General features: G+C 39.8%; 1 protein-coding gene across 1 annotated transcript in view; it reads right to left on the bottom strand.

Annotated features, from left to right (window-relative positions):
- Positions 1–24,685, bottom strand: part of Pik3c2g (phosphatidylinositol-4-phosphate 3-kinase catalytic subunit type 2 gamma) — a 323,855-nt gene that overhangs the window by 184,277 nt on the left and 114,893 nt on the right. Inside the window, exons 17-18 of the mRNA XM_059256988.1 lie at positions 22,526–22,619; positions 18,853–18,947 (exon numbers count right to left, since the gene is read on the bottom strand). Of these exons, the coding sequence (XP_059112971.1) occupies positions 18,853–18,947; positions 22,526–22,619 (189 nt within the window). The remainder of the gene's footprint in view (positions 1–18,852; positions 18,948–22,525; positions 22,620–24,685) is intronic.

Below are 24,685 nucleotides of genomic sequence, written 5' to 3'. Positions count from 1 at the left end.
CATGGCAAACACAGGCCCGACCATGGCAAAACCTGTTGGTGGTGGGTTTGCCATGTTCAGACCCAGCATGATTAGTGACTGGAGTGTAAAATCCATTTCTAAGAACCCAAGTTCTAAATTTATTAATCTGTGATATAATCTTTTTAAGAATTTATTTTACTTTATAAGTATGAGGGCTTTATCTACATGTGTGTATGTCACACATGCAAGGAATGCTTGAGGAGGTAAGAACAGGGTGTCAGATTCTCTGGATTTAGAGGTACAGACAATTGTGAGTCACTATGTAGGTGAAAGGAACTAAATCTGGATCCTCTGAGCCACTGAGCCTTTCTCCAGCCCTCCATGACGCAATCTTGAGTGTTAGACATTGTTACATTTTTCACTGCTCCTTACTTTTTCTAAATGGCTCATAAACATATTTGGATAACTAATGATAAATAAAGATGAGAAGTGTGTGTACAGATAATTGATTTTAACAATTATCTATGCTAAATAAACAGTAACCATACTAAATATCATTATAATTAAATACAATACAAATAAAATTAGTTTGCAGATGGTAACACTCATAATCAGAGAGGCTATATAGTTTGCCAAGACCACATAACTAGTAAAGACCTGAATTAGGATTTGGACTTAAGCATGTTGCTTTCCAAATCTTGTTTTCTTAGTTTCCCATTTTTTTGCCTCTTATATTGATGCTAGATGCTTCACAATATGCAAGTGTTTGCTCATAATGACTTCAAGGATGGCTGGATAATAGGATGGACAACAAACACAGAACTGCTTTGTTTCCTCACTCTTCTTACTCGCCTCTGTTCGCTGGAGTCGACTGGCATCCATTTTCCTTACTTTACAGCATCTAGTGACTGAAGTGCTATAGCATCTTCCACGAGTTTTCAAATTCATCAACTAAGAACTGTTAGTAGTTTCCTGAGCATTAGCCTCTGTAAGAAAGAAAATAATAGGAGCCCCACTATCGTAAATTCAGGGCATCTACAACACCCTGGGAAATGCACATACACCATGGCCATTTGATGGAAAGTGATACACTAGAGTGTCTCCCAGTTTCAGATGACTAAACTCAAGCAAGATGTATCAATTTTTGACATCCTGTCAAGAGTTGTTGACATAGCAACAGACTGTTAACTCTCAAGACGAGGCAGTATTTATGCAAGCTGTTTGTTCATTGTTGGTCAAGAATGAATCATATATATATCCATGCAAAAATAAAGGTTCTAAACTATTAAACACAGCAAGGATTTGATTAAAATGTTCAAGTCAGAATGTTTTTGTTCTGGTGTAATAAAATTTGTTGTAGTAAAAATAACACAAATGAACTTCTTCAGACAAAGAAGTGGGTTGTAGCTTGATCCAGTAACTGCATTAATTGTATTCAAATGAGATACAAATTAAATTAGAAGAAAAAACAAGAAACATCTCCAGTATTGTCAAATAGTAATCTTCCGCCAGGCGGTGGTGGCGCACGCCTTTAATCCCAGCACTTGGGAGGCAGAGCCAGGCGGATCTCTGTGAGTTCGAGGCCAGCTTGGGCTACCAAGTGAGTTCCAGGAAAGGCGCAAAGCTACACAGAGAAACCCTGTCTCAAAAAACCAAAAAAAAAAAAAAAAAAAAAAAATAGTAATCTTCCGATGAGCAAAGAGAAAAGGTAACCCAGAGCTCAGAAAACAATGGGTTCATTTCTTAACAGTGTACAAAGAACTGTGAATCTCCATAGTTCACAAAACAAATGGAAGTGGGAGATAAAGAAACCAGGAAAAGAGCCAGAAGCTGGTCTGTAATTCCCCAAAGCTCAGAGTCCCAGCTCAGAAAATTCTGGTTTGGAAGGCAGAAAGCAGCTTCTCGACAAGGCCTCTGCTCTGAGGACTTCTTGCCAAACCGCTCAATGCTGCCTTTTGTTTCCAATCAGGTTTTAAGAAGCCTAGTAATTAAGTCAGTAAAACACCTCCTCCTGGACACAGTCAGGTCAGCGTAGCACTTAGGGCCTCTTGAAAGACTTTCATTGCAGAGTATGATATAATTCTGTAGAGTACTTACAACAACTACATCCAATTCAAGGGACTAGTGAGCTTTATTTTTCCAAAAGAACACAATTGATTACCAGAACACTGAAGGGCAAACATCTAGAATAACAGGACTTGATATGATTAGGAGCTGTTTTATTAAGTATGGGAGTGAAAGTGAGTTGCCCTCCAGGAAGTGAGTGCATGAGGTGTGATGTTCTTTTATTCATTTAGCAGGTAATTGGCTTAGCTACTGTCCGGTGTATTGTATGCAGGGATCAACCCTTAACAGAGATGAGTCATCTTTACAGTATACAAGAGAGACATAGGCTTTGCTGACACCAGGTCTATTCTCTTCATACATGTAAAATGAATAGCAGCTTTATCCATAATAGCCAGAAACTGGAAACAACCTAAATGTCCTTCAACCAAAGAATGGATTTAAAAAATGTGGTACATTTACACAGTGGAGTATTACTCAGCTGATAAAAAACAATGGCATCATGAAATTTGTAGGCATATTGATGGAACTAGAAAAAAATCATCCTGAGTGAGGTAACCCAGAACCAGAAAGACAAACATGGTACATACTCACTTTTAAGTTGATATTAGCTATAGAGTAAAAGAAAATTATGCTACAATCCACAGACCCAGAGGGGCTAAGTAATAAGGGGGGCCTGAGGAGGGACACATGAATCTCTCTGGGAAGGTGAAATAGATTAGATTTTGCTGCGGGTGGACTGGGGGAGGGTGGGTTGGGAACAGGAGGAATCAGGTGGGGGGATGAGGGAGAAAATATGGGGAAAAACAACTGGAATTGGGGGGTACTTCTGAGTAAGGTGGAAACCTAGTGCAATGGAAACTCCATGGAATCTATGAGAGTAACCCTAGCAAAGACACAGCAATGGGGGGCATAGAGCCTGAACCCCATTTTCTGTAACCTGGGAATGCCTCATGTGAAGGATTTGGGATGCAAAACCTGTAGTGGGTAGCCATTCCAGTTTTGATCTGGAAGTTCCAACCCCCATTGAGGCTTTGGCAACTGTCACGCCTACAAGGCAGGGCCAAGGGAGGCACCGGGAGACCCAAGATCTGGATAAGCAGCTCTCTCTGTTCCTGGACCCTGGACAGTGAAGGTGGACTGAGCAGAGCTCCAGAGAACACGGCTGGACTGTGATACACCTTCCCCAAACCCTGCCACCTACCTATCCCTTCATTTGTAAGTTACCCACTAAGTAAATCTTCCTTTTAACTATGTGGAGTGGCCTTAATAATTTCACCAATACAAACCCAGCCACAAAACCTTTGGCCTATAGTTTATCTGCAGAGTGTTTTGGGAACAGAGCCTAGCGGAATCCTCATCAGAGAGACCAGAGAAATTTCATCCAGTAACCAAGTGGAGTAGATGCACAGTCCCATAGCCAAACATTATGCAAAACTCAGGATTTCCTCTGGAGGATCACGAGGGAGGATTGGAGGAACCAGAGGGGTCAGGGACACCAGGGGAACACAGCCCACAGAATCAACTGACCAGAACTCATGGGGACTCACAGAGATCAGGAAGCTGGTAGAGGTCTGGACCTATATCCTGTACATATATATGTTACAGCAGAGTAGCTTGGTCTTCTTGTGAGATTCCTAACAGTGGGAACAGGGGCTGTCTCTGGCTCTTTTGCCTGCTTGTGGGACCCTTTTCCTCCTAGAGGGTTGCCTCCTCCAGTCTGATGCCATAGATATGACTGGTCTTATAGTGGCTTATTATGCCATATTTGTTGATGTTCCTGGGTGTCCTGCTCTTTTCTGATGGGAGACAGAGAAGGAGGGTCTGGAGGAAAGGGGAGGTGGGGGAGAGACAGGGGCAGGGTAGGAAGGGGAAACTGAGGTCTGGATGTAATATATGAGAGAAGAATAAAAAATCGGATATTTTTAAAAAATTTTTTTAGATTTCAACACTTTCATTAGTGATGACATACTTCGGGTTACAATCAGAATATTCTCAATGTAACAGTAACCTTTCTCACTGTCACCTGATTCATTCAGGATGGCATCTGTTCCAATGTTGGCACAAGAAAGGGGAAGTTAACAGTGTTATGAAGTTTATGGGAATGTTTTTCTTACTGAATAGGGACATTGCATTTTGTTTTGCTGTGTGGTGACATGGGACACAATACTAAATGTGGGTGTTTTATAACCATGAGGTGAACTAGACTACAGCCATGTCAACACACCAAGGATGACATGTCAGAAACACAGAGGGAAAAGACACCTAAATCACTAATGACAAAAGTCAACAAGTTTCTGCAAAGAAAATTCTCAAGTCAATCCAGTAAAGAACATTCTGTTCTGTAAGATTATTAATTTTTCATTGTCATTTCAAGCCAGTTCATTGGGGAGTTTGATTGCTTATGACCCGAAACATCTCAAAGTGGAGGGAGATGGCAAAGTAAACAAATGTGCGCACTTAGCTGAGAACTATATTCGAGGTTTGGACAGGAGCAGAGGTTGGATTTAAACCCAAAGGGATAAGACAGTGACTGAGCCTTATAAGAGAGAAGTGAACTGAGTGTCCAGAGGTCTACACAGGTAGGGGAGCAACCACACCTCAGGAGGCATTCAACGTCAACAAGTGTGAAAGTGTTCTGAGAATTTGAGCAAGTTTCTTGAGAAGATTAAATGTTCAAATGTAAAATGATGGCAATGGGAAGTAGGCAGAGTTTAACGGCATCATTTTAAAAGAGAATATACTTTACCTCATAGTCTAGTAATTCTGAACCTTGTCACCAGGAGAGAAGGAATAGAATTAATAAACAATATTAATTAGAAAAGAGCTATCCAAGAATTGAACCTTCTTTGAGTTAGGTATTAATTTATGTTACATAGCCATTATTCTGAGAACAGTGAGTTAGGGACCAGTTTTTGATGCATAAAGATTATTTTGGGAACGATGAAGAGGATAGATGGGCAGAAGGTAGGTGAGGGCAGAAAACAATAAATGAATTGCAGCACTTGACAAGAATGTGGTGTCTGAGAGTTGAGGTAACTTGCATGCCGAGGAAACCAGAGAGGAAGCACAAATCAAGACCCAGTCAGGACTTGAGACTACTGCTGCCTCTGCTGTCTTTATTTAGCATCTTAACGGGATAGTGGATGTTACCTTTAAAAAAAACATTGATTATCAAGATTGACTCAGTCAAGGGTAAGATATGGAATTCAGCTTAGGATATCTTGATCCAAAATTTTAGTCATATTTCATAGCTATATAAATATCTAAATAATAATAAGATCTCTTGGAATTATTTATGGAATTTTAAACAAAAAGCCAAAGGCATTTTTAAAACAAGCCTGTCAAAATGATGATTCTTTTAAATGAAGAGTTTTTAACTCAGGAGCTAGGTAGTAGATTTTTTTTTTCTCTTGAGACCAATTTAGTTTGTGAGAAAAAAGCTAAATGATTTATGTAAAGGTGAGATGGGCTTTGCTTTATTCTCCTTTTCACAACTTGTCAAAATTCTGGAGTGATTCGCCATGCTTTACCTGTGTGGCAGAAACTGCTCTGAGCTCCCCAAATCAAACTGCCCTGTCTGTGTCCTGCATCTCCTGCTGTTAGAAGGGACTTCACTACTGACTTCTTGCCAGGGAATGAAGCAAAACAACTAAAATACCTCAATATGATTATCCACCCTCCTTTCTCTCTCTCTTTGTCTCCTCTCCATCCATCCACATTCTAGATCCAGTTGAGATTTCAAAATCTGGAGAAGCCTATGGTTGGAATCTGTTCTTCCAAAATCTATGTGTTGGAAATTTAGTTCCCAACTTAGCAGTGTTAGGAAGTCATCCTAATGGAAACCTCCTGATGGGGTCTTTATTAAACAGAGGTGTAGCAGTGGCTTCTCTTTTTTCCACTCTTCACCATGAAGAACAGAATCCTCTGTCCGCCATGATGCAGCACTCAGTGATCTCAGGAGTGGAGACTGCCCTTGTCAGACATCAACTTACCAACATCCAAATCTGGGAACTGGGCTCTAGAACTGTGAGAAATGAACTTCTGCTCTGTCTGTTTCAATGAGTCTAAAGAATTGCATTACAGCAGCAAACATCTAAAGACGGGGAATTATTGAGCTGTAAGATGTGGCAGAGTGGGAAATGTCAACGCATGTCCTGGTACTCCGGCTCTCAGCTATTCACTAGATCTTCTCCCTATCTCTCTCAGGCCTCTCTGCATCCAGCCATCTACTGCATACTAATGACTGGTTTTGGTTACATTTCATGACTGCTAGCTATGAACTAGACCATAGGAACTACTCTTTTTTTTTTTAATTGAAAATAGATTCTCTCATCTTGACCACAGTTTCCTCTGGCTCCACTGCTCCCTCCCTTCCCACCTGCCCTCTCACCAGATCTGCCCTCTCACCAGATCTACTCCTTTTGCTTCCCTTCAGAAAATAGCAGGCCTCCAAGAGGTAATAATCAAATATGACAAAAAAAGATACAATAAGACAAGACAAACCTCATATGGAGGCTAGACAAGGCAATCCAATAAGCTGAAAAGAGATCCAAGAGCAGGCAAAAGTAATAACTTATTTTCTAAATCACTTAAGTTGATGGAATGGACTGTCTAAGTACGTTGTTATTTAGTTAAATAACAGTGTCTGTGACAAAACTGAGGAGGTCTTGGCTTCTAAGATGTGGGTACTAAAAAGTACAGATAGTGCAGATGAAGTCAACAGAGGAAATTTCCTGTACTTATTCTCTTGCAACTCACGGCTTAATAGTAAAATTCAGAGAATGATCTTGGTGTTGCAAGTATTAACCACATACTAAGAAGAAAGATTTATTAAATGACCTAATAGATACTTCAAAACTTTTTCGAAAGAGCTGGAGATTTTTCTGCTGTTATGGAGGATCAGAATTTAATTCTCAGTACAACTGCCTGTAACTCCTGCTCCAGACAAGCAATGCCCTCTCTGGCCTCTGCTAGCATCTGCACAAATGTGTTTATTCACAGGCACAGACAGGACACATACACACATACACAAACAAATAAAAGAAAAATAAATCTTTTTTAAAGTTCTTCAAAGAAAAATTTTTGGAGAGTCTTATGAATAAATAATAACAATACTTAATTATTTAAGACCAAATTAAATGAAATCATCATTCATAACTGATAATACTTTAGGTCATCCCCAAATGACACCTCGATTTTCAGCTTTGGGGTGCAAATTTCAAAGTTCTCAACTTGTTTTTTTTTTTTTTTCAGTCTGGCTTCTAAATTAAGAAAAAAAAAAACCAACCTTCTCCAGTATATGACTGACTTGCTAAGTACTGAAGAAAAAAATTATCTATCTATCTATCTATCTATCTATCTATCTATCTTTCTATCTATCTATCTAGTTGTAATTTTTGGAAATAGAAGTTGAATTGGAAGGGACCTGACTTGAAGATGAGATATCATGAGAAATATTTTAATCTCAATTCCTTAATCAGATAGATAATTATCATCAGATAAACCATTTAAGTTGTTAAAATCCCTTTCTGGGCTAGAGTATGGTACTTAGGGTTCATTTGGCTCCAAACCCCTTAACTCTATGAATAAATAATAAACTGTACTATTAGAAGACAGGAGTGGTTTTAAACATAATGCCATTTTGTTGGTCATTTTGTTGTTGGCTAAAGCTGAGCCGGGATCATTGAACAACTAGGCATGATGCTGCCGGTTTTCAAGGCCTTCACTCATGTCTCTAGCCTAAGCTATGACATTGAAAACTCATGACTGTGGGAATACTGGATTACTGCTTGAGGACGTCCTGATAAAACTGCACAATGTAAAAGTAATAGAGATGGACAGAGAAGTTTAGATTTTGACCAGCCCTGGTCAAAGTTTCAACATTTGATTTCATTATGTATCTACAAAATGCTAATTTCCACAACCCTTCACTGACATAAAACTAAAACACAAGAACTTTCAGGCAAATAATGGAAGCAATGAACACATTCAAGTGAATCTTCATGTCTGGTTTTTGCATTGATTTGTGGTTTATTTTCAGACATATTTAATAGCAGTAATTAGATTTAAATGACATTATAAAATTAATTTGAAAATTATATGGCATTAGAAATATCTTTTTTTATTAAAGGAACCACATAAAACCTTTGTCCTATAAAACAGAAATAAATCTGGAAACAAGCAACTGTTCCTTTGTAATGATGACCTCACTTGGAAACTGTGCTAATGGATTTTACAGATTATGGTCTTACAAATAGCCACTGTTTTTTCTTCATGTTAGCTAAGGTGGGGAAGGATAATGTGAGTTACTCCTTGTACAGATTCTATCTGGTATATAATTTTTTTGACAATAGCAGGGTGAGCAGTGATTCCAGCAGGTCAATATTAGCTGACAGCCAGGCATATCTCTCCCTTACAAAAGACTGAAGTGATATTTTATTATTTATTATATTGTAAAGGTAAAAAGGTGAATTACGGGCAGTGTAATGATTCTTGAAAGCAGAGAATTGCGGTTTTAAAAGCTCCTATTGATTCTGTATTATGTGTGCTCTACAGCACCGTGATAGCTCCCTCAAGAACAGCTCTTTAGTCTTCACAGTATTCAGGCATCAAAGCAGAGAGAGCGTTTACCTCCACTGTGGATTCATTTGGACACCTTTATCAGTATTTGAAACTGACAGAATGGGAGCATGCAGGTAGATTTTGTGATTTACTTAATATCTGGCCTTGTCTGGCTGCTTGCATTTGACATGCAGAGTTATAGGTAAAACTGAAGAATGGGAAGAGTTGGTCAGGCTCTTGCTGTCTCTGTACCTAACATAGTGCTTTCTTGCTGCCTGGATGCTGAGACTGTGGCCTCTGAGCTCCTTTAAGGCAAAGGGCATCTTGCTTAAACGCTATTGGTTCAACAGTATCTCAAAGTTTGTACATAAATGAGGAAATTATTAATTCTTTGTAAATGTCGTGTTCTAATATATATTTTCATATCAGAGGAGAGCTGATGGAGGGAAAAACAGTTAACTTTGAAGATGACTCAGAAGTGAGAGCACTCCAGGAGCCAGGGGACATATAGTTGGCAAGGGGATGAAAGGGACACGCCTACTTTAAACCACAGCATGCAAAAGTTCCATGCTATTTTATTTTGTTTATACCTACTTGAGAAATTGTCCCCAAAACCAAAATAAGGAAAAGTATAGGGTGATTGTTTAAAATATGAATGGAGGGGACAGGAAGATGAGTCAGTTGGTAAAGTATGAGGACTTGAATGCAAACCTCAAGTATCCACATACAAAGTTGGGCTTAGCATGTAATCCTAGCAGCACTGGGAAACCAGAGATAGTAGAATTCCCGGGGCCTGCTAGCCAGCCTGTGTAGCCGAATTAACAAGCTCCATATTTAGTAAGAGATTTTGTTCTGCCAAAATAAGGCGGAGAGTGACTGAGAAAGACATTCAACGTGGACCCCTGGTCTCAATATGCATCACACACACACACACACACACACACACACACACACACACACACACACACACAGATTTTGCATCATCTCACATGACAGATAACATACAAAGTCACAAGTCCTTTAATGCTGTGTGGTACCTGGAAAGACCTTTGTAGCAGCTGCCACACTTTGCTTAGTTCATTCTGATTTTCCTACCTGGTCTAGAATACAAGCTGCATCCATTTCTTCCCTAGTCCTAATTCCTGATGGTTGTCTCTAACTTGCTTATATCCTCCTTCCTCTCCAGTGCTTCCTTCACTGGTCACATCCATTGCCTTGTTCCTGGTCAGTCTCCTGAAGTTGCTTAAGCTCTTATTCCTCTGTGCCAGCAGCTCTCTTGTGCCCCCTTCTGTCACAAGCCTGCATTGGCACATTTGGGCCCAGACAATTTAAGTCATTCACACAATATGAATGTATTGAATGTCTACAAAGCCCCAAGTACCGCTCTAGGTGTTTGTTCAGTAAATAAACCACCAAAACAGTAATATATGGTCTGATAAGAGCTTCAAAAACAGAGTTTTATCTCATTTTAAAGGGAGAAACTTTTAGCTTTTTACAACAAGTATCTAAAACAACACTTGTATTGAGAAATGGAACTATAAAGTGTATCCACACAAACTCAGAGTCAGGCCAGCTCTCCTGGAGCTCATTCAGTTGGACTGGCATGAGTGTAAAGGTGTCTGATGCTGTTCCATTTGTAACATGTTCCATAGATTGTAGAAACATACAGTTGGCTTATAGCTGTGGGATCCACTACATCCTAGGATTCAATCAACTATAGATTAAAAGTACTAAAATAACAATGTCTATATTGAACAGTCAAGGCTTTTTTCTTGTCTCAGTCTCCAAACAATGCAATATAACAACTATTAACATCATATGAAGAATTAGGCATAATCAAAAGGGAATAAGAGGGCTGGAGAGATGGCTCAGAGGTTAAGAACACTGGCTGTTCTCCCAGAGGTCCTGAGTTCAATTCCCAGCACGCATATGGTGGCTCACAACTATCTGTAATGAGATCTGGCTCTCTCTTCTGGCCTGCAGGGATACATGCAAACAGAACACTGTATACATAATAAGTAAATAAATCTTTAAAAAAAAGGAATAAGAGGCACATACAAGTCCTATGAACGTACTACATTTCACATCATCAGCTTGAGCATTCAGAGATTTTGGCACCTGCCAGGAAGAAGTGTCTCAAGCAAATCCAGAGCAGATACCAAGGAACTGCTATTCAAATTTATTATTTCCATTTGCAGATTTTTTTTAAATGTCAGGTTCTCTAGAACAGCTTATGAGAAAGGATTTACAGTTCATGGGATCTCCTGGAGAAATGTTCCTCAGGAACTATTCCAGGGGAGATCACAAAAAAGAGTAAGAGGTCAGAAAGACAAGTCTCTGATCACATTCATCCTCGACCTCACCATGAGGAGTCTCTGAACTATAACTTATACCCTTGAGATTTCCCCATCCCAGGGCATGTGGCCAGGCAGCAGTCAGTTAGGGGTCAGTGATGAAGTTGGGGACTGATGTAGCCGCCAACTAAAGATGACCTCTCCATGACCCCAGTGGTGTCTTTACAGGGCCACACTTGTGAGGACCACAGGGTTATCAGTAAGTGAAAATATCATTGACCTGAAACACAGTTCTGTGACTTTTATAAGATCAAACTTTTTGTAAAGTACCCGACTTTCAGATGCTGCAGAATAGTTAGTACAGGAAAGGCAAAATGGTGCAGTGACTAGCATGAGAAAGAAAGGTACACAGTTCAGCAGAGGTTATGGGACCATGCCTGTCAAGAGTCACATACTCAGTGTGCAGTGGGATATAATCAGGGAATAAAACTCATTCCCAGTGAAAGGGGAGTCAGAGGCAGCTTTCTGGATAAGACAATCTAAGTCTTTGCTATGGTTATACACATTATTACATATTCATAGGTTACTTATCAACGACAGAATCTTCTCACAGCTTTGGAGGCCCAAAGTCTGAAGTTGAAGTGTTCAGGCTAAGGGTGACTTTTTCAGCTGTTGGTGGCTCCCAGTGCCCTAGGTTTGGGTTACATCAGTACAAAATATGCCCTCATCTTCCCAGGGCATTCTCTACCATGGGATTATCTTTCTGACTCTCATAAAGTCTTTGATGTGGGACCATCCTGACCATACAGAGTAATCTTAGGTCAAAACCATTTTCTCATTTCCATTATCAAACAAGGTCATAATTCAGTTTCTCGGGGTTAGGAAGTGGACATGTGTGCTTGGGCGTCACCAGTTGTCCTAGTTTGCTTAGCAGCTTCATAGAGGAAAGGGTTAATTTCACTTACAGATCATAGTCCACCACTGAGGGAAGACAAGGCAGGAGCCCACGGCAGGAACTTAGAGGTGGGAATTGATGCAGAAGCCATGGATAAATGCGGCTTACCAGCTGCTCTTCCTAGTTTGCGCAACTGCCTTTTTAAAATAGCCAAGGATACCCACCTAGGTAGTGCCCACAGCAGGATGAGATCTCCTGCGTCAGTCAGCAATAAAAAAAAATGCTTCACAGATGTGGACACAGGCCAATCTGATGTAGGCAATTCCTAAATTGAGATTTCCTCTTCCCAAGTATGTCTGGGTTTGTGTCAAGTGAATGGAAATCCAAGCAGCACACCATTCCAGCCAACACTTCATTAGGAGCCAAATTGCTTCCTATTCCAAACGGAGAGGACAGGACACTGATTTTTAATTTTCTGTAATTTTAATTATTTTGTCAAGAGTGACTTCCTAAGCCCAGAGAGATAATATGCTCTTTTTCACATTGGAAAGTAAAAATCTTCAAATTTCTCCCAATCCAAAGCTTCCTGTCTATTCCTTCTCATGGAACGTCCTATTCTGTTATTTCCTATCAAAATGTCCTTAAGAGGCTCATGTGTTTGAACATGTGGTCGTTTCTCTCAGGTATTTTGTCACAGCAGTGAGGGAAGTCACTCCTGCCTTCCCCTTGGGTCTGGGACCATCCATCGTCTCCTCACCCTCTACTTGCCCTTCTGCTGGAAAAGCACCATAGTGACAGCAAGTCAATTTCCATTCACAGTGACGCTTGGTGGTCATGGTGGTTTTCACTGTTAGACTATTAAGCACTCATGGTTCAGTATCTGGTTCAGAGATGACCTTTAGAACAATGGTGGGTAGGCACAGTGGGCAAGGGAGAGCTGCTGCAGACACACCGAGCTAAAGGGCTTGGGAAATGAAGGGTTATGTTAGTGAGGAGCAAAGAAGACTCCTCCACAGCCTGGATGAATAGGACGAGGCGCTGACTTCAGTGTTAAATAAACACGTGGATTTCGGAGAAGCGGCTGCTCAGCCAAGTGAAAAACCTCATTAACTTGGTGGCTGTTGGGTTTTTGCTCTTTCTTTCTTTACTTATTCATTTAAATCACAGGACATCACTTTTGTTAAAGGAGCCCTAGTTTCATTCTGTGAAACTTAACTCGAATATTCTACTCAAAACACTCCCTAAACACGATGCTAGGTACCACCTATATTTAGTGCCATGATGTTTTAAACACAATTACATTTTTTTCCTGTTTCATCTGTCCATGGTTTGTGATTCTTTAGTTTTTGCTTGTTTTAAAAGGATGCTCTTTTAAAATCTCCTTCCTTGACTTCATTTTCTCCTTCCTGTACTTTCTCAAGCTTGTCCCTCAGAAATGAGCAGTCTGTCTGTCACTTATATTCTTCTCTATTTCTTCTATCTCTTCTTGAGTTGATAGGAAGGGAAATGGGTTTCATGATTGGTTTTTTTTATCATAACACTAAGAAAGGCTACCCTCTCAATGACTCCTTAGAAAACAGTGACATAACTGTATTTTTGTGAGCTTATAAACATGACATTGATTTACAACTTCGTCTGCGGTCAATGTGACCTTTCACAGGACTCCAATTCTCACAGTGCATCAGCAGATGAGGGGCTTACTCAGGCAGCACAATCACTCATCAGTTAGAGTGAGTCCTTGATACTCTATTTTAACTTTTAATAGCCTTTCCAAAAAATTACACTTTATCCTTCACAGACATCCGTATTTCAATTCAAGTACCAAACCTGAGATTATTTAACATGCACTCATGTTAATAATGCATATTGAAAAAAAGTTTCAAGATAAGCAGTGTGTTTAGTGGAGTCCTGGTTGGAGTGCCTCAGGAAATGCCGCAAAGTATATCCACTCAGCTTCCTTCGGCTCAGGGTACTCATGAAGAAGCTGGAATGAAATCACACAGCACTTTGGGAAGAGTCTGTTGAATGAAGGGCCAAGCATCTGATGTCTTCTTATAGCTGTGTGTTGGAGGAAGTACTCCGCGTCTTAGATTAGATATTTAAAATGAGACGAGTAGCAAGTCAAGTGTTGACCCCTGACAAGTTTCTGTGAAACTTGAGCCCTTCAAGAAAAGGAGTGACATCAATATGAAGAATTGAAGCAGAAAACATGATTCTTCAAAATGGCGGTTTGACATTTTTCCAGTTAATTGATATTTTTAGGCAGCTATTGAAGTAAGTAGATGATGCCATCACGTAGTTTTTTTAGGACTGAAGAATGTACAATTTTTATTATATAACTAGGCCATTCACATTTGTAATTCTTAAAAAACTTAGGCTATGCATTTGACTCTGTAAGGTCCACTAAAAGAAAAACGGAAAAACAGCATGGAGATAATACCATGGGCTCAACAGTGAGTGATGATAGGGAAAGCTTGATAATCTCTCAAGTAATTCTTGTTTCTCTGATACTGATGTTTTAAATTTGTGCTTAGGAAAGTCTTAGCAGTCTAGGACTTTTGAACAGAAATAATCCAGGCCCCAGGTTCCATTGCTTGAAAATCATATTACATAAAAGCATTTTTAAAAACCCACATGCTTTCTAAATATCCACAGTCTCACAGTTATATTTTATCTGGAAATCTTCACTGAGTGGACACAACCACAAAATCTTTCACCCATCTTACAATCCTGACTGAATTTAGCTTCCTGTTAAATAATAGAAATTATAGAAAAAGAAGGATTTGAAAATTATAAACAGAAGCACTTTCTCTTGTGGACAAGATGGCTGACAAGAAGCTGCCCCTATGGGAGACAGTGAACAAGAAGAGTCAGTGTAAGAAAAGAATAACATCTATTCTACAGGGGGTGGGGGAAGGGAGAGAAATAGGGAGGGAGAAGGAAGGAGAGGGAGGGGCAGCTTTAGAAATCCACTAAAGCCGTTTAGGCTACCTGACAGCTGCAGAGAAAAAGGCAGGCGATCCAAGGACAAGAGTCCAAGACAAACAGCTCCAGCCGTGTGGGGTAAGGGACGCTCCAGGCAGTCTTGGTGAAAAGGACTGGCACCCTTAGGACAAGTCCACAGCCCATAGGAGCCCCCAGGCAGCTGTAGGTTTCCATAAGACAATGATGCTTTTATTGGATGAGTTATCAGTAGACAGGGATCCTACTTTTTCCTTTCCTCTTTCACTTAATATGCCTTGAAGAGCAGAGGGCAAGGGCCTTCTTAAAGAAGCTATTGTCTGAAGCTGACCTAACCCAGGGGACGGTTGGGTGGATGCTGTGGGGTGTCCTGTACGCTGTAAATATATGTTGCTATGATTGATTGATAAATAAAATGCTGATTGGCCAGTAGCCAGGCAGGCGGGACAAGGAGGAGAAGAATTCTGGGAGGTGGAAGGCTGAGGCAGAGAGACACTGCCAGCGGCTGCCATGAAAAGTGAGATGTATAAGTACGGATAAGCCACGAGCCACATGGCAACTTATAGACTAATAGATATGGGTTAATTTGAGATATAGGAACTAGATAACAAGAAGCCTAAGCCATTAGGCCAAACAGTTTAAATAATATAAGTGTCTGTGTGTTTATTTTATAAGGGGGCTGTGGGACTGCCAGGGTTTGGCAGGAGCTGGAGAGAAAATCTCCAGCTACAGGTGGAGCTGAGAGCAAGCCATAAGCAATAGTCTAGAAGCCTCAGTCCAACAGGCTACTGTCCCAGGGCAAGAGATGACTCAAGGAAGTGTAAGAAATTATATATATATATATATATATATATATATATATATATATATATATATATATATATGCTATTTTCCAGAGTGCTTTGAAGTTCAGCTACAGATAAGCAATAAACAGGAGAACTCAGTTAATGCCTGCTAGTCTAGCTCCCCTCTCCAAGCTATGCAGCTCTTGCTCCCCCAAGATGTGCTAGTCTAGCTGCTCCCCCCTTGACGTGCTAGTCTAACTCCCCCGAAATGTGCTACTTTAGTTCCCCCAGCTCTATTAGTTTAGTTCCCCCTCAGCTCTGTTAGTCTAGCTCCCCCTCCAGCTAAACTAAATTTTAGAACAGAAAATTATTAACAGCCAAGCTTGCCTAGGGATCAGCAGACACAATAGGATCACATAATTGATAAATTTTAAATGGTGTAAAATGTAGAGATGAACTCAGACTGGGTCATGGTTAAGAAATGGATGAACATGAGAGGCAGTAGGAAAGATAAGACTTGAATGACATGTGAGGTTGTGCCCTCCTGGTTACTCAGTCAATGACGAAAGGGAGGGAGAGATTTGAATTTGGGTTATAAAAACTTCTCTGCATTCAATATGCACATCTGCCATTTTCAGCTAATAGCCAGGCATGCAAAATCATGAAGTAAACTGTCTTGCTCTCAGTATTTAGAGCCTCAGTTCTCCTGTTATGAAATGAGGCTCCACATTTCTCTCAGAGGTAGTTGGGGGTATCAGAAAGGTCATATGTTGACAAGCTGAAAAGTGCAAGACCTGGGAGACTTGGCTCAGGCAGTGAAGTATATAGGAAAATGAAAGCCCACCCTTGGTTGCAGGGAGTAGATCTCTCAACTAAGAATGATATTGAAGATCGACATCCTAGAGCCACTGTGTGTAGCAAGATCAGCCTTTGGAGCCATCTCCCTGTAGGCCCAACTCTGAAGCTCTGCCCATGTACCTTACAACTCACAACTGCTTCTTCTAGCCCCCTCATACATACCCAGCAGGTCTTGAAAGTCAGAGGAGCACTCTGCTTGCACAAATCTCAGTGCTTTGCTTGCCTTCTACATCCCCAATTCTTTGGAGAGACACTCTCAACCAGAACACAATCCATTCCAGAGGAAAATGCTGTGAGTCTCAAGAGGATGATGACAGCCATCAAGCCTACACACTACAAAGCTACATGTGGCTGCAGGGGCCTCTAGTATACAAAGGAGGGAAGGTATCAAGGAGAAGTCAGCTCTTGGAGACTTTGGAGACTTGACCAATACAGTCTAGGCAAGGTCATAAACCACAGGAAAGACAAATGTCCACAAACTCAACCACACCCTCCACCCCTGAATTTCCACTGAAGTCTCTAATTTTTTATTATCCAAAAATAACCTGTTACAACACATTACCTTTTTTTTGTTTTCCACTGTTTTCTTCTACACATCTCTTTTTTGTTCTTTTTTCATATATCAGCAGTATTTTCAATTTATGATCCTTAAAATTATATTTTGCATTCTTTAAAGCATTTTGTTCCCTTTTTTTATACATTCTCTTATTTTGTTTATAGATTCCTTTCATCACTGGCCAGTCTTTTTCCTTTTTTGTTTGTTCTTTCCTTTTTTTCTTTCTACATTTTCCTTTATAATGTACTTTTAATACTTGAACTTTCGTCTCTCTTTCAATGTCCTCTAATCTCTCAATCTTCTTTCTCTTCCCCACAGCACCATTTTCCACACATCTCCTTTCTTTAGCTTGCTTATCTTCTATTTCTCTTCTTTGTGGGACTCATCTCCTTCCTTTATTTCATTCATTTACTACCCCTTGATTTACCAATAGTAATTTGTAGACATTCCATTTATTCTTCCCTTTTTCTAGTCCATAGTCTTTGGTGATGAAATAATAGGCTTTAGTTAATTTTGGAGTGTAATCCTTTATCTTGCACAATTCAGTGTTGATGCGGATACAGCCATTTGTTTTCTCCTTACTGAGAGAACTAGGTGAGCCCTTAAGCTACTATGAGGGTCTCCAATGAAACCATAGACATAATCCAAAACAGCAGATGCAAAATTTACAACAGAGAAACACATGAAACGTAGGAAAGCAGGGAAATATGACTCTTCAAAGATGGTAAGCCTTAAGTAGGTGCTGAACTCACAGATGGCAAATTAAGACAAGTATCAGATGAAGAATTCACAAATGTTTTCTGATAAAAATGATCAATGAACTCAAAGGGCGTACTAATAAGCAAATGAATTCAATCCAGGGCTTGACAGGAAAATCAGCAACATGGAGAAAGAAGTCAGAGAACATTACAACATGATGAAAAGTCGGCAGCAGGGAAGAAAATTTCAGCAAAAAAAAAAATTGAGATCTTGATTAAAAACAATAAAACAAATGGAAATGTTAGAAGTGAAGACCTCAATGAACTACACACAAAGCCAGCAAGAGATGCCATCACTAGATGCATCTGATCAGTGATTAAAAAAAAAAGTCTTCCCACAAATAAAAACCCCAAACCAGATGGATTCACTGTTGAGTTTGACCAGACCTTGATGGGAGAGAGGTGACATGTACATGCCTCAAGCTGTTCCACAAAAGAGAAGAAGGAAGATTATGGAATTTACTCTACAAGTCAGTATTATCCCAACAACAGGACTGGATTTTGACAACCCAAATCAATAAACAAAACAAGGACAATCTCCCCGGTGAACACAGACACAGAAACTCTATAGAATTCTTGCATATAGCACCTACCTGTGGAATCTAGGTTTGGATGTGTGTGTTGTGTATGCTGTGAAAGTACAGAGGGGTTTATGAGGAAGAGGAAAAGGTCTAAAGGTGAGAGGGACATGGAAAACTGGGGAGAATGGAATACATGTGGTGTGAGAGCAGAAGGGGAGACTACTAGGGAAGGAAGATCAGCAAGAAGGGAGCAAGAGACGTGGGAGAGAGTAGCAGGGGAAAGGGATTAATAAGAAGAAAGAATAATGATGCATATGAATGAAAATGTCATAATAAGACCTGTCATGTTATATACTAAGTCGAAAAAAAAGAATAAACAACAAAAATGGAAAAATGAAGAAGTCTTATAAGTAAATATGAATTATTTGTGTTGAATAAATAAGCTTATGTAAGTGATACCTGTTTTAATAGGCATATACAAAGTTTTAAATAGAGTTGTAAAAGTAAGTGACAAAGATTCAAAGTTGGCATAAGTTTCAATTGATGATAATAGCAACTTTAGGTAAAGGAATCTCTTCTTCACACTGCTGAGAGAAGCCGGGACTTAAGGAGACCTGGACCTGTGCCAGTCTTACCAGTACAGAGATTGGGCCACTCGGATGCTTTGCAAAGAGCGACGAAGGAGGAGTTCCACCAAAGGACTTTCAAGATTCCACTCAAACTTGACAGCCTGCAGTGAGAGGTAAGGAATTCTTCACTTTTTATACGTTACAAAAAACAAAACAAACAAACAAAAAGACCAACAAGAGACTACACAGGGACTACAGAGGCTTCAGACAGGGTTATGGAAAAGTAACAGGAGCTTTTCAGTGAAATATTGATAATATGCTTGATAGTTTATTCATTGTTGTGCAATAACACAGCAAACATTACACAATTTGTCTTCACATGGTCTTCCTTCTCCTTATTTATGATTTTGGAGCATAAGAAAATAAATAAAGGCAAGTGGTTGGTAAAGTTCAACCATGCCCCAGGGGAGAATCCTGGCACAAAAATATCATGATCAATGTCTGTGGCCCATAAAATGGTAACATTAAGCACTAGACAGTTCTACTAACTTGAAGATCAATTACTTCCCACTCATAACCAAGACAGAAATCCCCAACTGATATGTCACTATCAATCTGTAGATACTGAAGCCTTGTTTAAAAATTCAAAGCTGATGAATCTTCCATAACCCATTCCTAAACCTTTTTTTCCTCTCCATCATGAGCAGCTCTGAGAGGCTGATACTCAATCTGATCAAAGACACAGACAGCAATGGAAGCCCCTGACATCCTTTGGGACCTCATTCAGACATCCACCTGCCCTCTGCAGGGAGGGACTCAACTTTTCCCAGTCTGCACTTGGGTCTCCTCTGAATATATGAAAATGAAAATCAAGTTCTCTTCTTAAAGATGTCCATTTCTACTTTTTCAGTCTATTTGCCATACATACATGCACGTTTGCACACACTCACACACATGCACACAGAGAAGAGAGAGAGAGAGAGAGAGAGAGAGAGAGAGAGAGAGAGAGAGAGAGAGAGAGAGAGAGAATTTAAGACAGGTTTTATGCCACAGCAGAGATGAAAAAGTAGGATTGTTTATTCCACATCCGCACCTGAAGGAACTCCTCTGTAGTATGCTCCACACAGATGATTTCAGCAAACTTCCAAGAGTCTAATGCTAGTGCGGTGTGTGTAGAAAAACCTTGAGTGCCTTGTCAAGCTGTAGCCATAGGGTCTTTTCTCTAACATGCTCATGCTATGCTGACTTGGTTTTGTGTTTTGTTTATGCCATAAGGGTGAGTGTATATGGCCACCGAGGCAGGAGCTGGTCCAGAATTTAGTTCTGGGTCTGCCTTGTTTCATTTGTTCTCATGTTTCTTCTGGAAACCAGTAATTGGAACTCACAGATTGACTGCCTTCCTTACAAACTGATTGACTTATTCTACCTAATGATAGAATTTCCCTCTCATACTTATCATATGGTACACAGGCAATCTTTTGGAGTAGTGACATAATTCCCAAAAATAATCAACAGGGGATGACTTTCAGGTCTTAGAAAGTTTAAAGTCCAGGGTGGAGCATGTATTTCTTAAAGTAAATTTCATAATAAATGTGAATTTCTTTCTAGTTTTTATTGTTTAGTCACAGTATGTATTTTCCCCATCTTAGAATGTTCTATAAATTTTATTTCCAATTACAACACAGAAGTTCTTTCAATTTTTATTTGTGTATTTGCTGTATTAGATTTTGACTGTACTTCTTGTGTTTCAGTGGGGTTCTTAGCACAATGTGTACCAATTCTGATTGCCACTTTCAAGTGAGTTTATTCTATATGTAACTTTGTAAAAATTTCCTCTTTCAGTTGAGTTAGATATAGCATGCTGCCCATACCTGTGAGTCATGAAATGAATAATGAGCCCATGAGTTGGGTTCATCTGTTCTCATTTGCAGGTATTCTTTTTCTACAATAATATCCTAACAAATCAAGGGAAGTCATTACTTAAAGCAGCAGCCAGCCCAGCTACTTCTCAGCTAGATCTCTCCCTCAGGAGGATGTCAGAACAGTTCATATTGTGGTGTACAAAGTAACAGTAGAGTTTATTAATAGAAGTTTCCCTACCAATCTTGGCATCTCCTATCAATGGTCAATAGCTGAGCCAACTATCAGTTAAAGCAGATTCCAATCTGCCAGGTAAGGAAATGTCTGAGTTTAAAAATCAACCTGGATGTGGTAATACATGATTGCAAATCCAATACTCGGGAGCTGGAGGTGGGAAGATCATGAGAAGTTCTAGGTCATCTTTTACCATATAGTCAGTTTCATATCATCCTGGGCTTTTGAGACTCTGTTGGTGGAGATAGATCAGTTGGGAAAGTGTTTGTCTTGCAGGCATAGATATCTGAATTTGATCCCCAGAACCCATGTAGAAAAGGCAGGCATGGTGGCTGACCAGGCCAGTGTCAGGGAAGTGGAAACAGGCAGATCCCTGACACTCACTGGCTATCCAGCCTAGCTTACTTGATGAGCTCAAGGTCAGTGAATGACCTTGTCTAAAAAAAAATGGTGGCTGACTACTGGGGATATATTTCTGTATGCTGTGAATGTGTTGCTCTGATTAATCGATAAATAAAATGCTGATTGGCCAGCAGCCAGGCAGGAAGTATAGTACAGGTGGGATAAGCAGAGAGGAGAATTCTGGGAGGTAAAAGGCTGAGTCAGGAAACGCTGCCAGCTGCCGTCACCATGAGAAGTAAGATGTAAAGTACCAGTAAGCCACAAGCTACATGGCAAGGTATAGAGTAATGGAAATGGGTTAATTTAAGATAGAAGAACTAGATAGCAAGAAGCCTGCCACGACTATACAGTTTACTGGGGTCTGTGGGCCCCAGCGGGACTGGAGAATTCTCCAGCTACAGCTGACATATGAGAAATAACACCCTGGGTTGTCTTCTAGTACACGCGCACACACACACACACACACACACACACACACACACACACACACAGAGAGAGAGAGAGAGAGAGAGAGAGAGAGAGAGAGAGAGAGAGAGAGAGCGCAAGAGAGAGAGAAACAAAAGAAAAAGCAAAATGTTGGATTTCTTCAATACTCAATGTACAGTTGTGTTGTATGTGTTGTAGTGTGGATGTTTGTTTACTTGCTCATGTGTATACCACATGACTTCAGTCTTAGCCTTTCATCATGTTCAGACTATCAGGGTTGGTCATAGCTCCACTTACCTTCACATTGTTTTCTAGAAATTTCCCAATGCTGTGATAGTTGATATTGCTAAATTGTGCTAATTGGCAGAATTTGGTGTTAAAAATTACTTTCTCAAGAGTAATAACCAGCAGTAAAACTCTCCATAGGAATGGGATGAACTTTTTAGTAAATTACTGCTTTCTACAGAATGTTTCCTTGGTTAATGTTTCATGGATTTATATACTCTGTCATGAGACAGACAGAGTATTTTTCCTCCTAATGAACATTCCTATGTTTTTCCCAATACTAAATACTAATTACTAAGTAAAATTGGTTTGTGAAAATTTTCCTTTTGGGCTTTTATATGACTTCTTGTTAGTATATCAATTTTGGATAGAAAATGTCTATATTAATAATGTGGACACATGGGATGTAATCAAATTCTTTCTTGGCCAAATTACACTATAAAATTTCAGTGATTTTGTGGGTTTGCACTGGGAGCCTTTAGAGAATGATCACTTTGGCCTCTGGGACCTCTCGGTAGCCCTTGGCTCTTACCTGAACTAGCTGTGGGAGACACTCCAGCAGTTCGTCAGTCAGGAGATTGTCTAATTGTTGAACGGCCACTTCACGAATGTCTTGGTCTGGAAAACTGACACACAGTTAATGTGACTACAGAGTTGGAGTTGACCGGAAGTAATGAATTACACACACACACACACACACACACACACACACACACACACACACATTATCTGGGAGAGAGGGTGAATTCTACCCTTAGTACATAAGGTCCTGTAATCATCTCCAAACCAATTAAGATAATCAACACTCATTTCTTTCATATTCTACAGTATCGAATCTATACTCTCAAATGCTCTGCAGGAGAATGCCCTATTGACTAGACTTTTGACGTGGGTTAAGTCCCATCCCTGTCAGCACTCTTAGCTATAAAATATAGGTTACAAGAGAGCTAAAAGTCTTTCCTGAAAGGGTCTGAAATCCTTGCTTCTTATTTACTATGTATTTGTTCAAAAAATTATTACCTCCTGGATATCTGATCATTTATATGACTAAAACAGTATCTAATATTTTCAAAATGTTTTTGACCAGATATTAATGAAAACCAGACATCAAAAGTACTTTACCATGAATAAACAGACATAACTTAATAATGGTGACTCTTAGTAGACTGCGAAGCTCTTGAAGCTGGTAGTAAGATTTAACATCCCTTGGACAGCTAGCAGATACCAGTTTTTGAATTGAATTTGTGAAGGTGCTGAGCTTCTGAAACCACATCCCCCAAACAATTTTCTTCTTCAATGAGCTTTTTGTGTTGCCACTGTCTTGCACCACCCAAAGATTATACTCAGTTATCTCAAAGTTGCTGGAAGTGTCTGGAATTCACGTAGGCACACACTGCTTTAATTGCTGCTGGCTTGTACATTTGACACACATGGATTCAGCAAGACTTGGTAAGAATACTTAGTTTTAAAGGGACAAGCCTTCAAAAATATTAACAGGTGTGACTTAACTTGAAAAAACACCTTATGACATTTAAAATAATGTAATGACTGATAAATGCAGAAAATACCGCATTCCTTCTGTAGGGAACTAATGATATTTTAGTCAGTCAGGGTGATGAAGATTGGCTTCCTATGGTGCAGAAGTTAGAAAACTTCACTCTTTAATGTAAAGTCTGTTTTTCTTTTTCTTTTTTAGGATATTAGATTACTGAAGGATGAAATGAACATTATGCAACTAACATCAAGTGAAAAACAAAAACAAAAAACAGGGCATTACCTAGTATCCCCTAACTGTCCTTGAGAGCAATTTGGAGTGGGAGGCTAAACAGCTATGCATTTCTTCTAAATTGACAGTGGGTTCCAATTGCAGCTCAGATTTCACTTTTAAGCTTATTCACTTGAAACAAATATTTGTGATCAACAAATCCACTTCTAGTCCTATTTTCTTTCCCCTGTAAAGACCTCAACCGTGAGATGTGATGAGAACTATGGTCCAGACACATCTAAGAAAGCATTGCTGAGGCCAGAGGATCCCACCATACACAGACCAAGAGAAGGCTGCAATGGAAATACAAAGGTAGGTCAGCTCATCTCAGCATGTTAAGACTTTAGATTTTTCTAACTAAATTCAACGGATTCTAATTTATCATTCTCAGTTACTAAACCACTTGTCTAAAGCTTGTTGATATCAAGGTGAGTTTGAGGACAGTCTGAAGCCTTAGAGGGAGCAGTGATAAGTGATAAGTGCTGATGCCTAAGTCATTGCATTGTGAGTCTGTCTAGTCAATCATGCTTTCTTGTATATCTGCATCATCCTGTTGATATGGATGACAACAAAAGTATAAAACATCACAACAGATCAAAGCTCTGGCTGATACTATACACTTCTTATTGTGCAATCATTTCTATATACTAGGTCTCAAGTTTCATGGATGTGTCCCCAGTGCCTCTGGAATCGTGATGATTACCTATGTGCTTGAACATTATCTAAGCTAAACCTGTTAGATCTGTCTATTACCAGACTACCCTCTTCCCCTCTTTTTACAGCCATAAAGCCTCCAGAGTTAGCTAGTCTTGATGAACTGATGGGCTCCAGGTTAAATGAGAGACCTATTCCAAGAATAAAGCAGAAAGGGGTCAGGGAGACATCTGGCATTGACCTATGCTCTCCACACATGCACACATAGGCTAC

The sequence above is a fragment of the Peromyscus eremicus genome, chromosome 3 (assembly GCF_949786415.1).
Source record: "Peromyscus eremicus chromosome 3, PerEre_H2_v1, whole genome shotgun sequence".
In the NCBI taxonomy this organism is placed as follows: Eukaryota; Metazoa; Chordata; class Mammalia; order Rodentia; family Cricetidae; genus Peromyscus; species Peromyscus eremicus.
The sequence above is the reverse complement of the archived record's forward strand: the minus strand, read 5'-3'. Positions and strand labels throughout refer to the sequence as shown.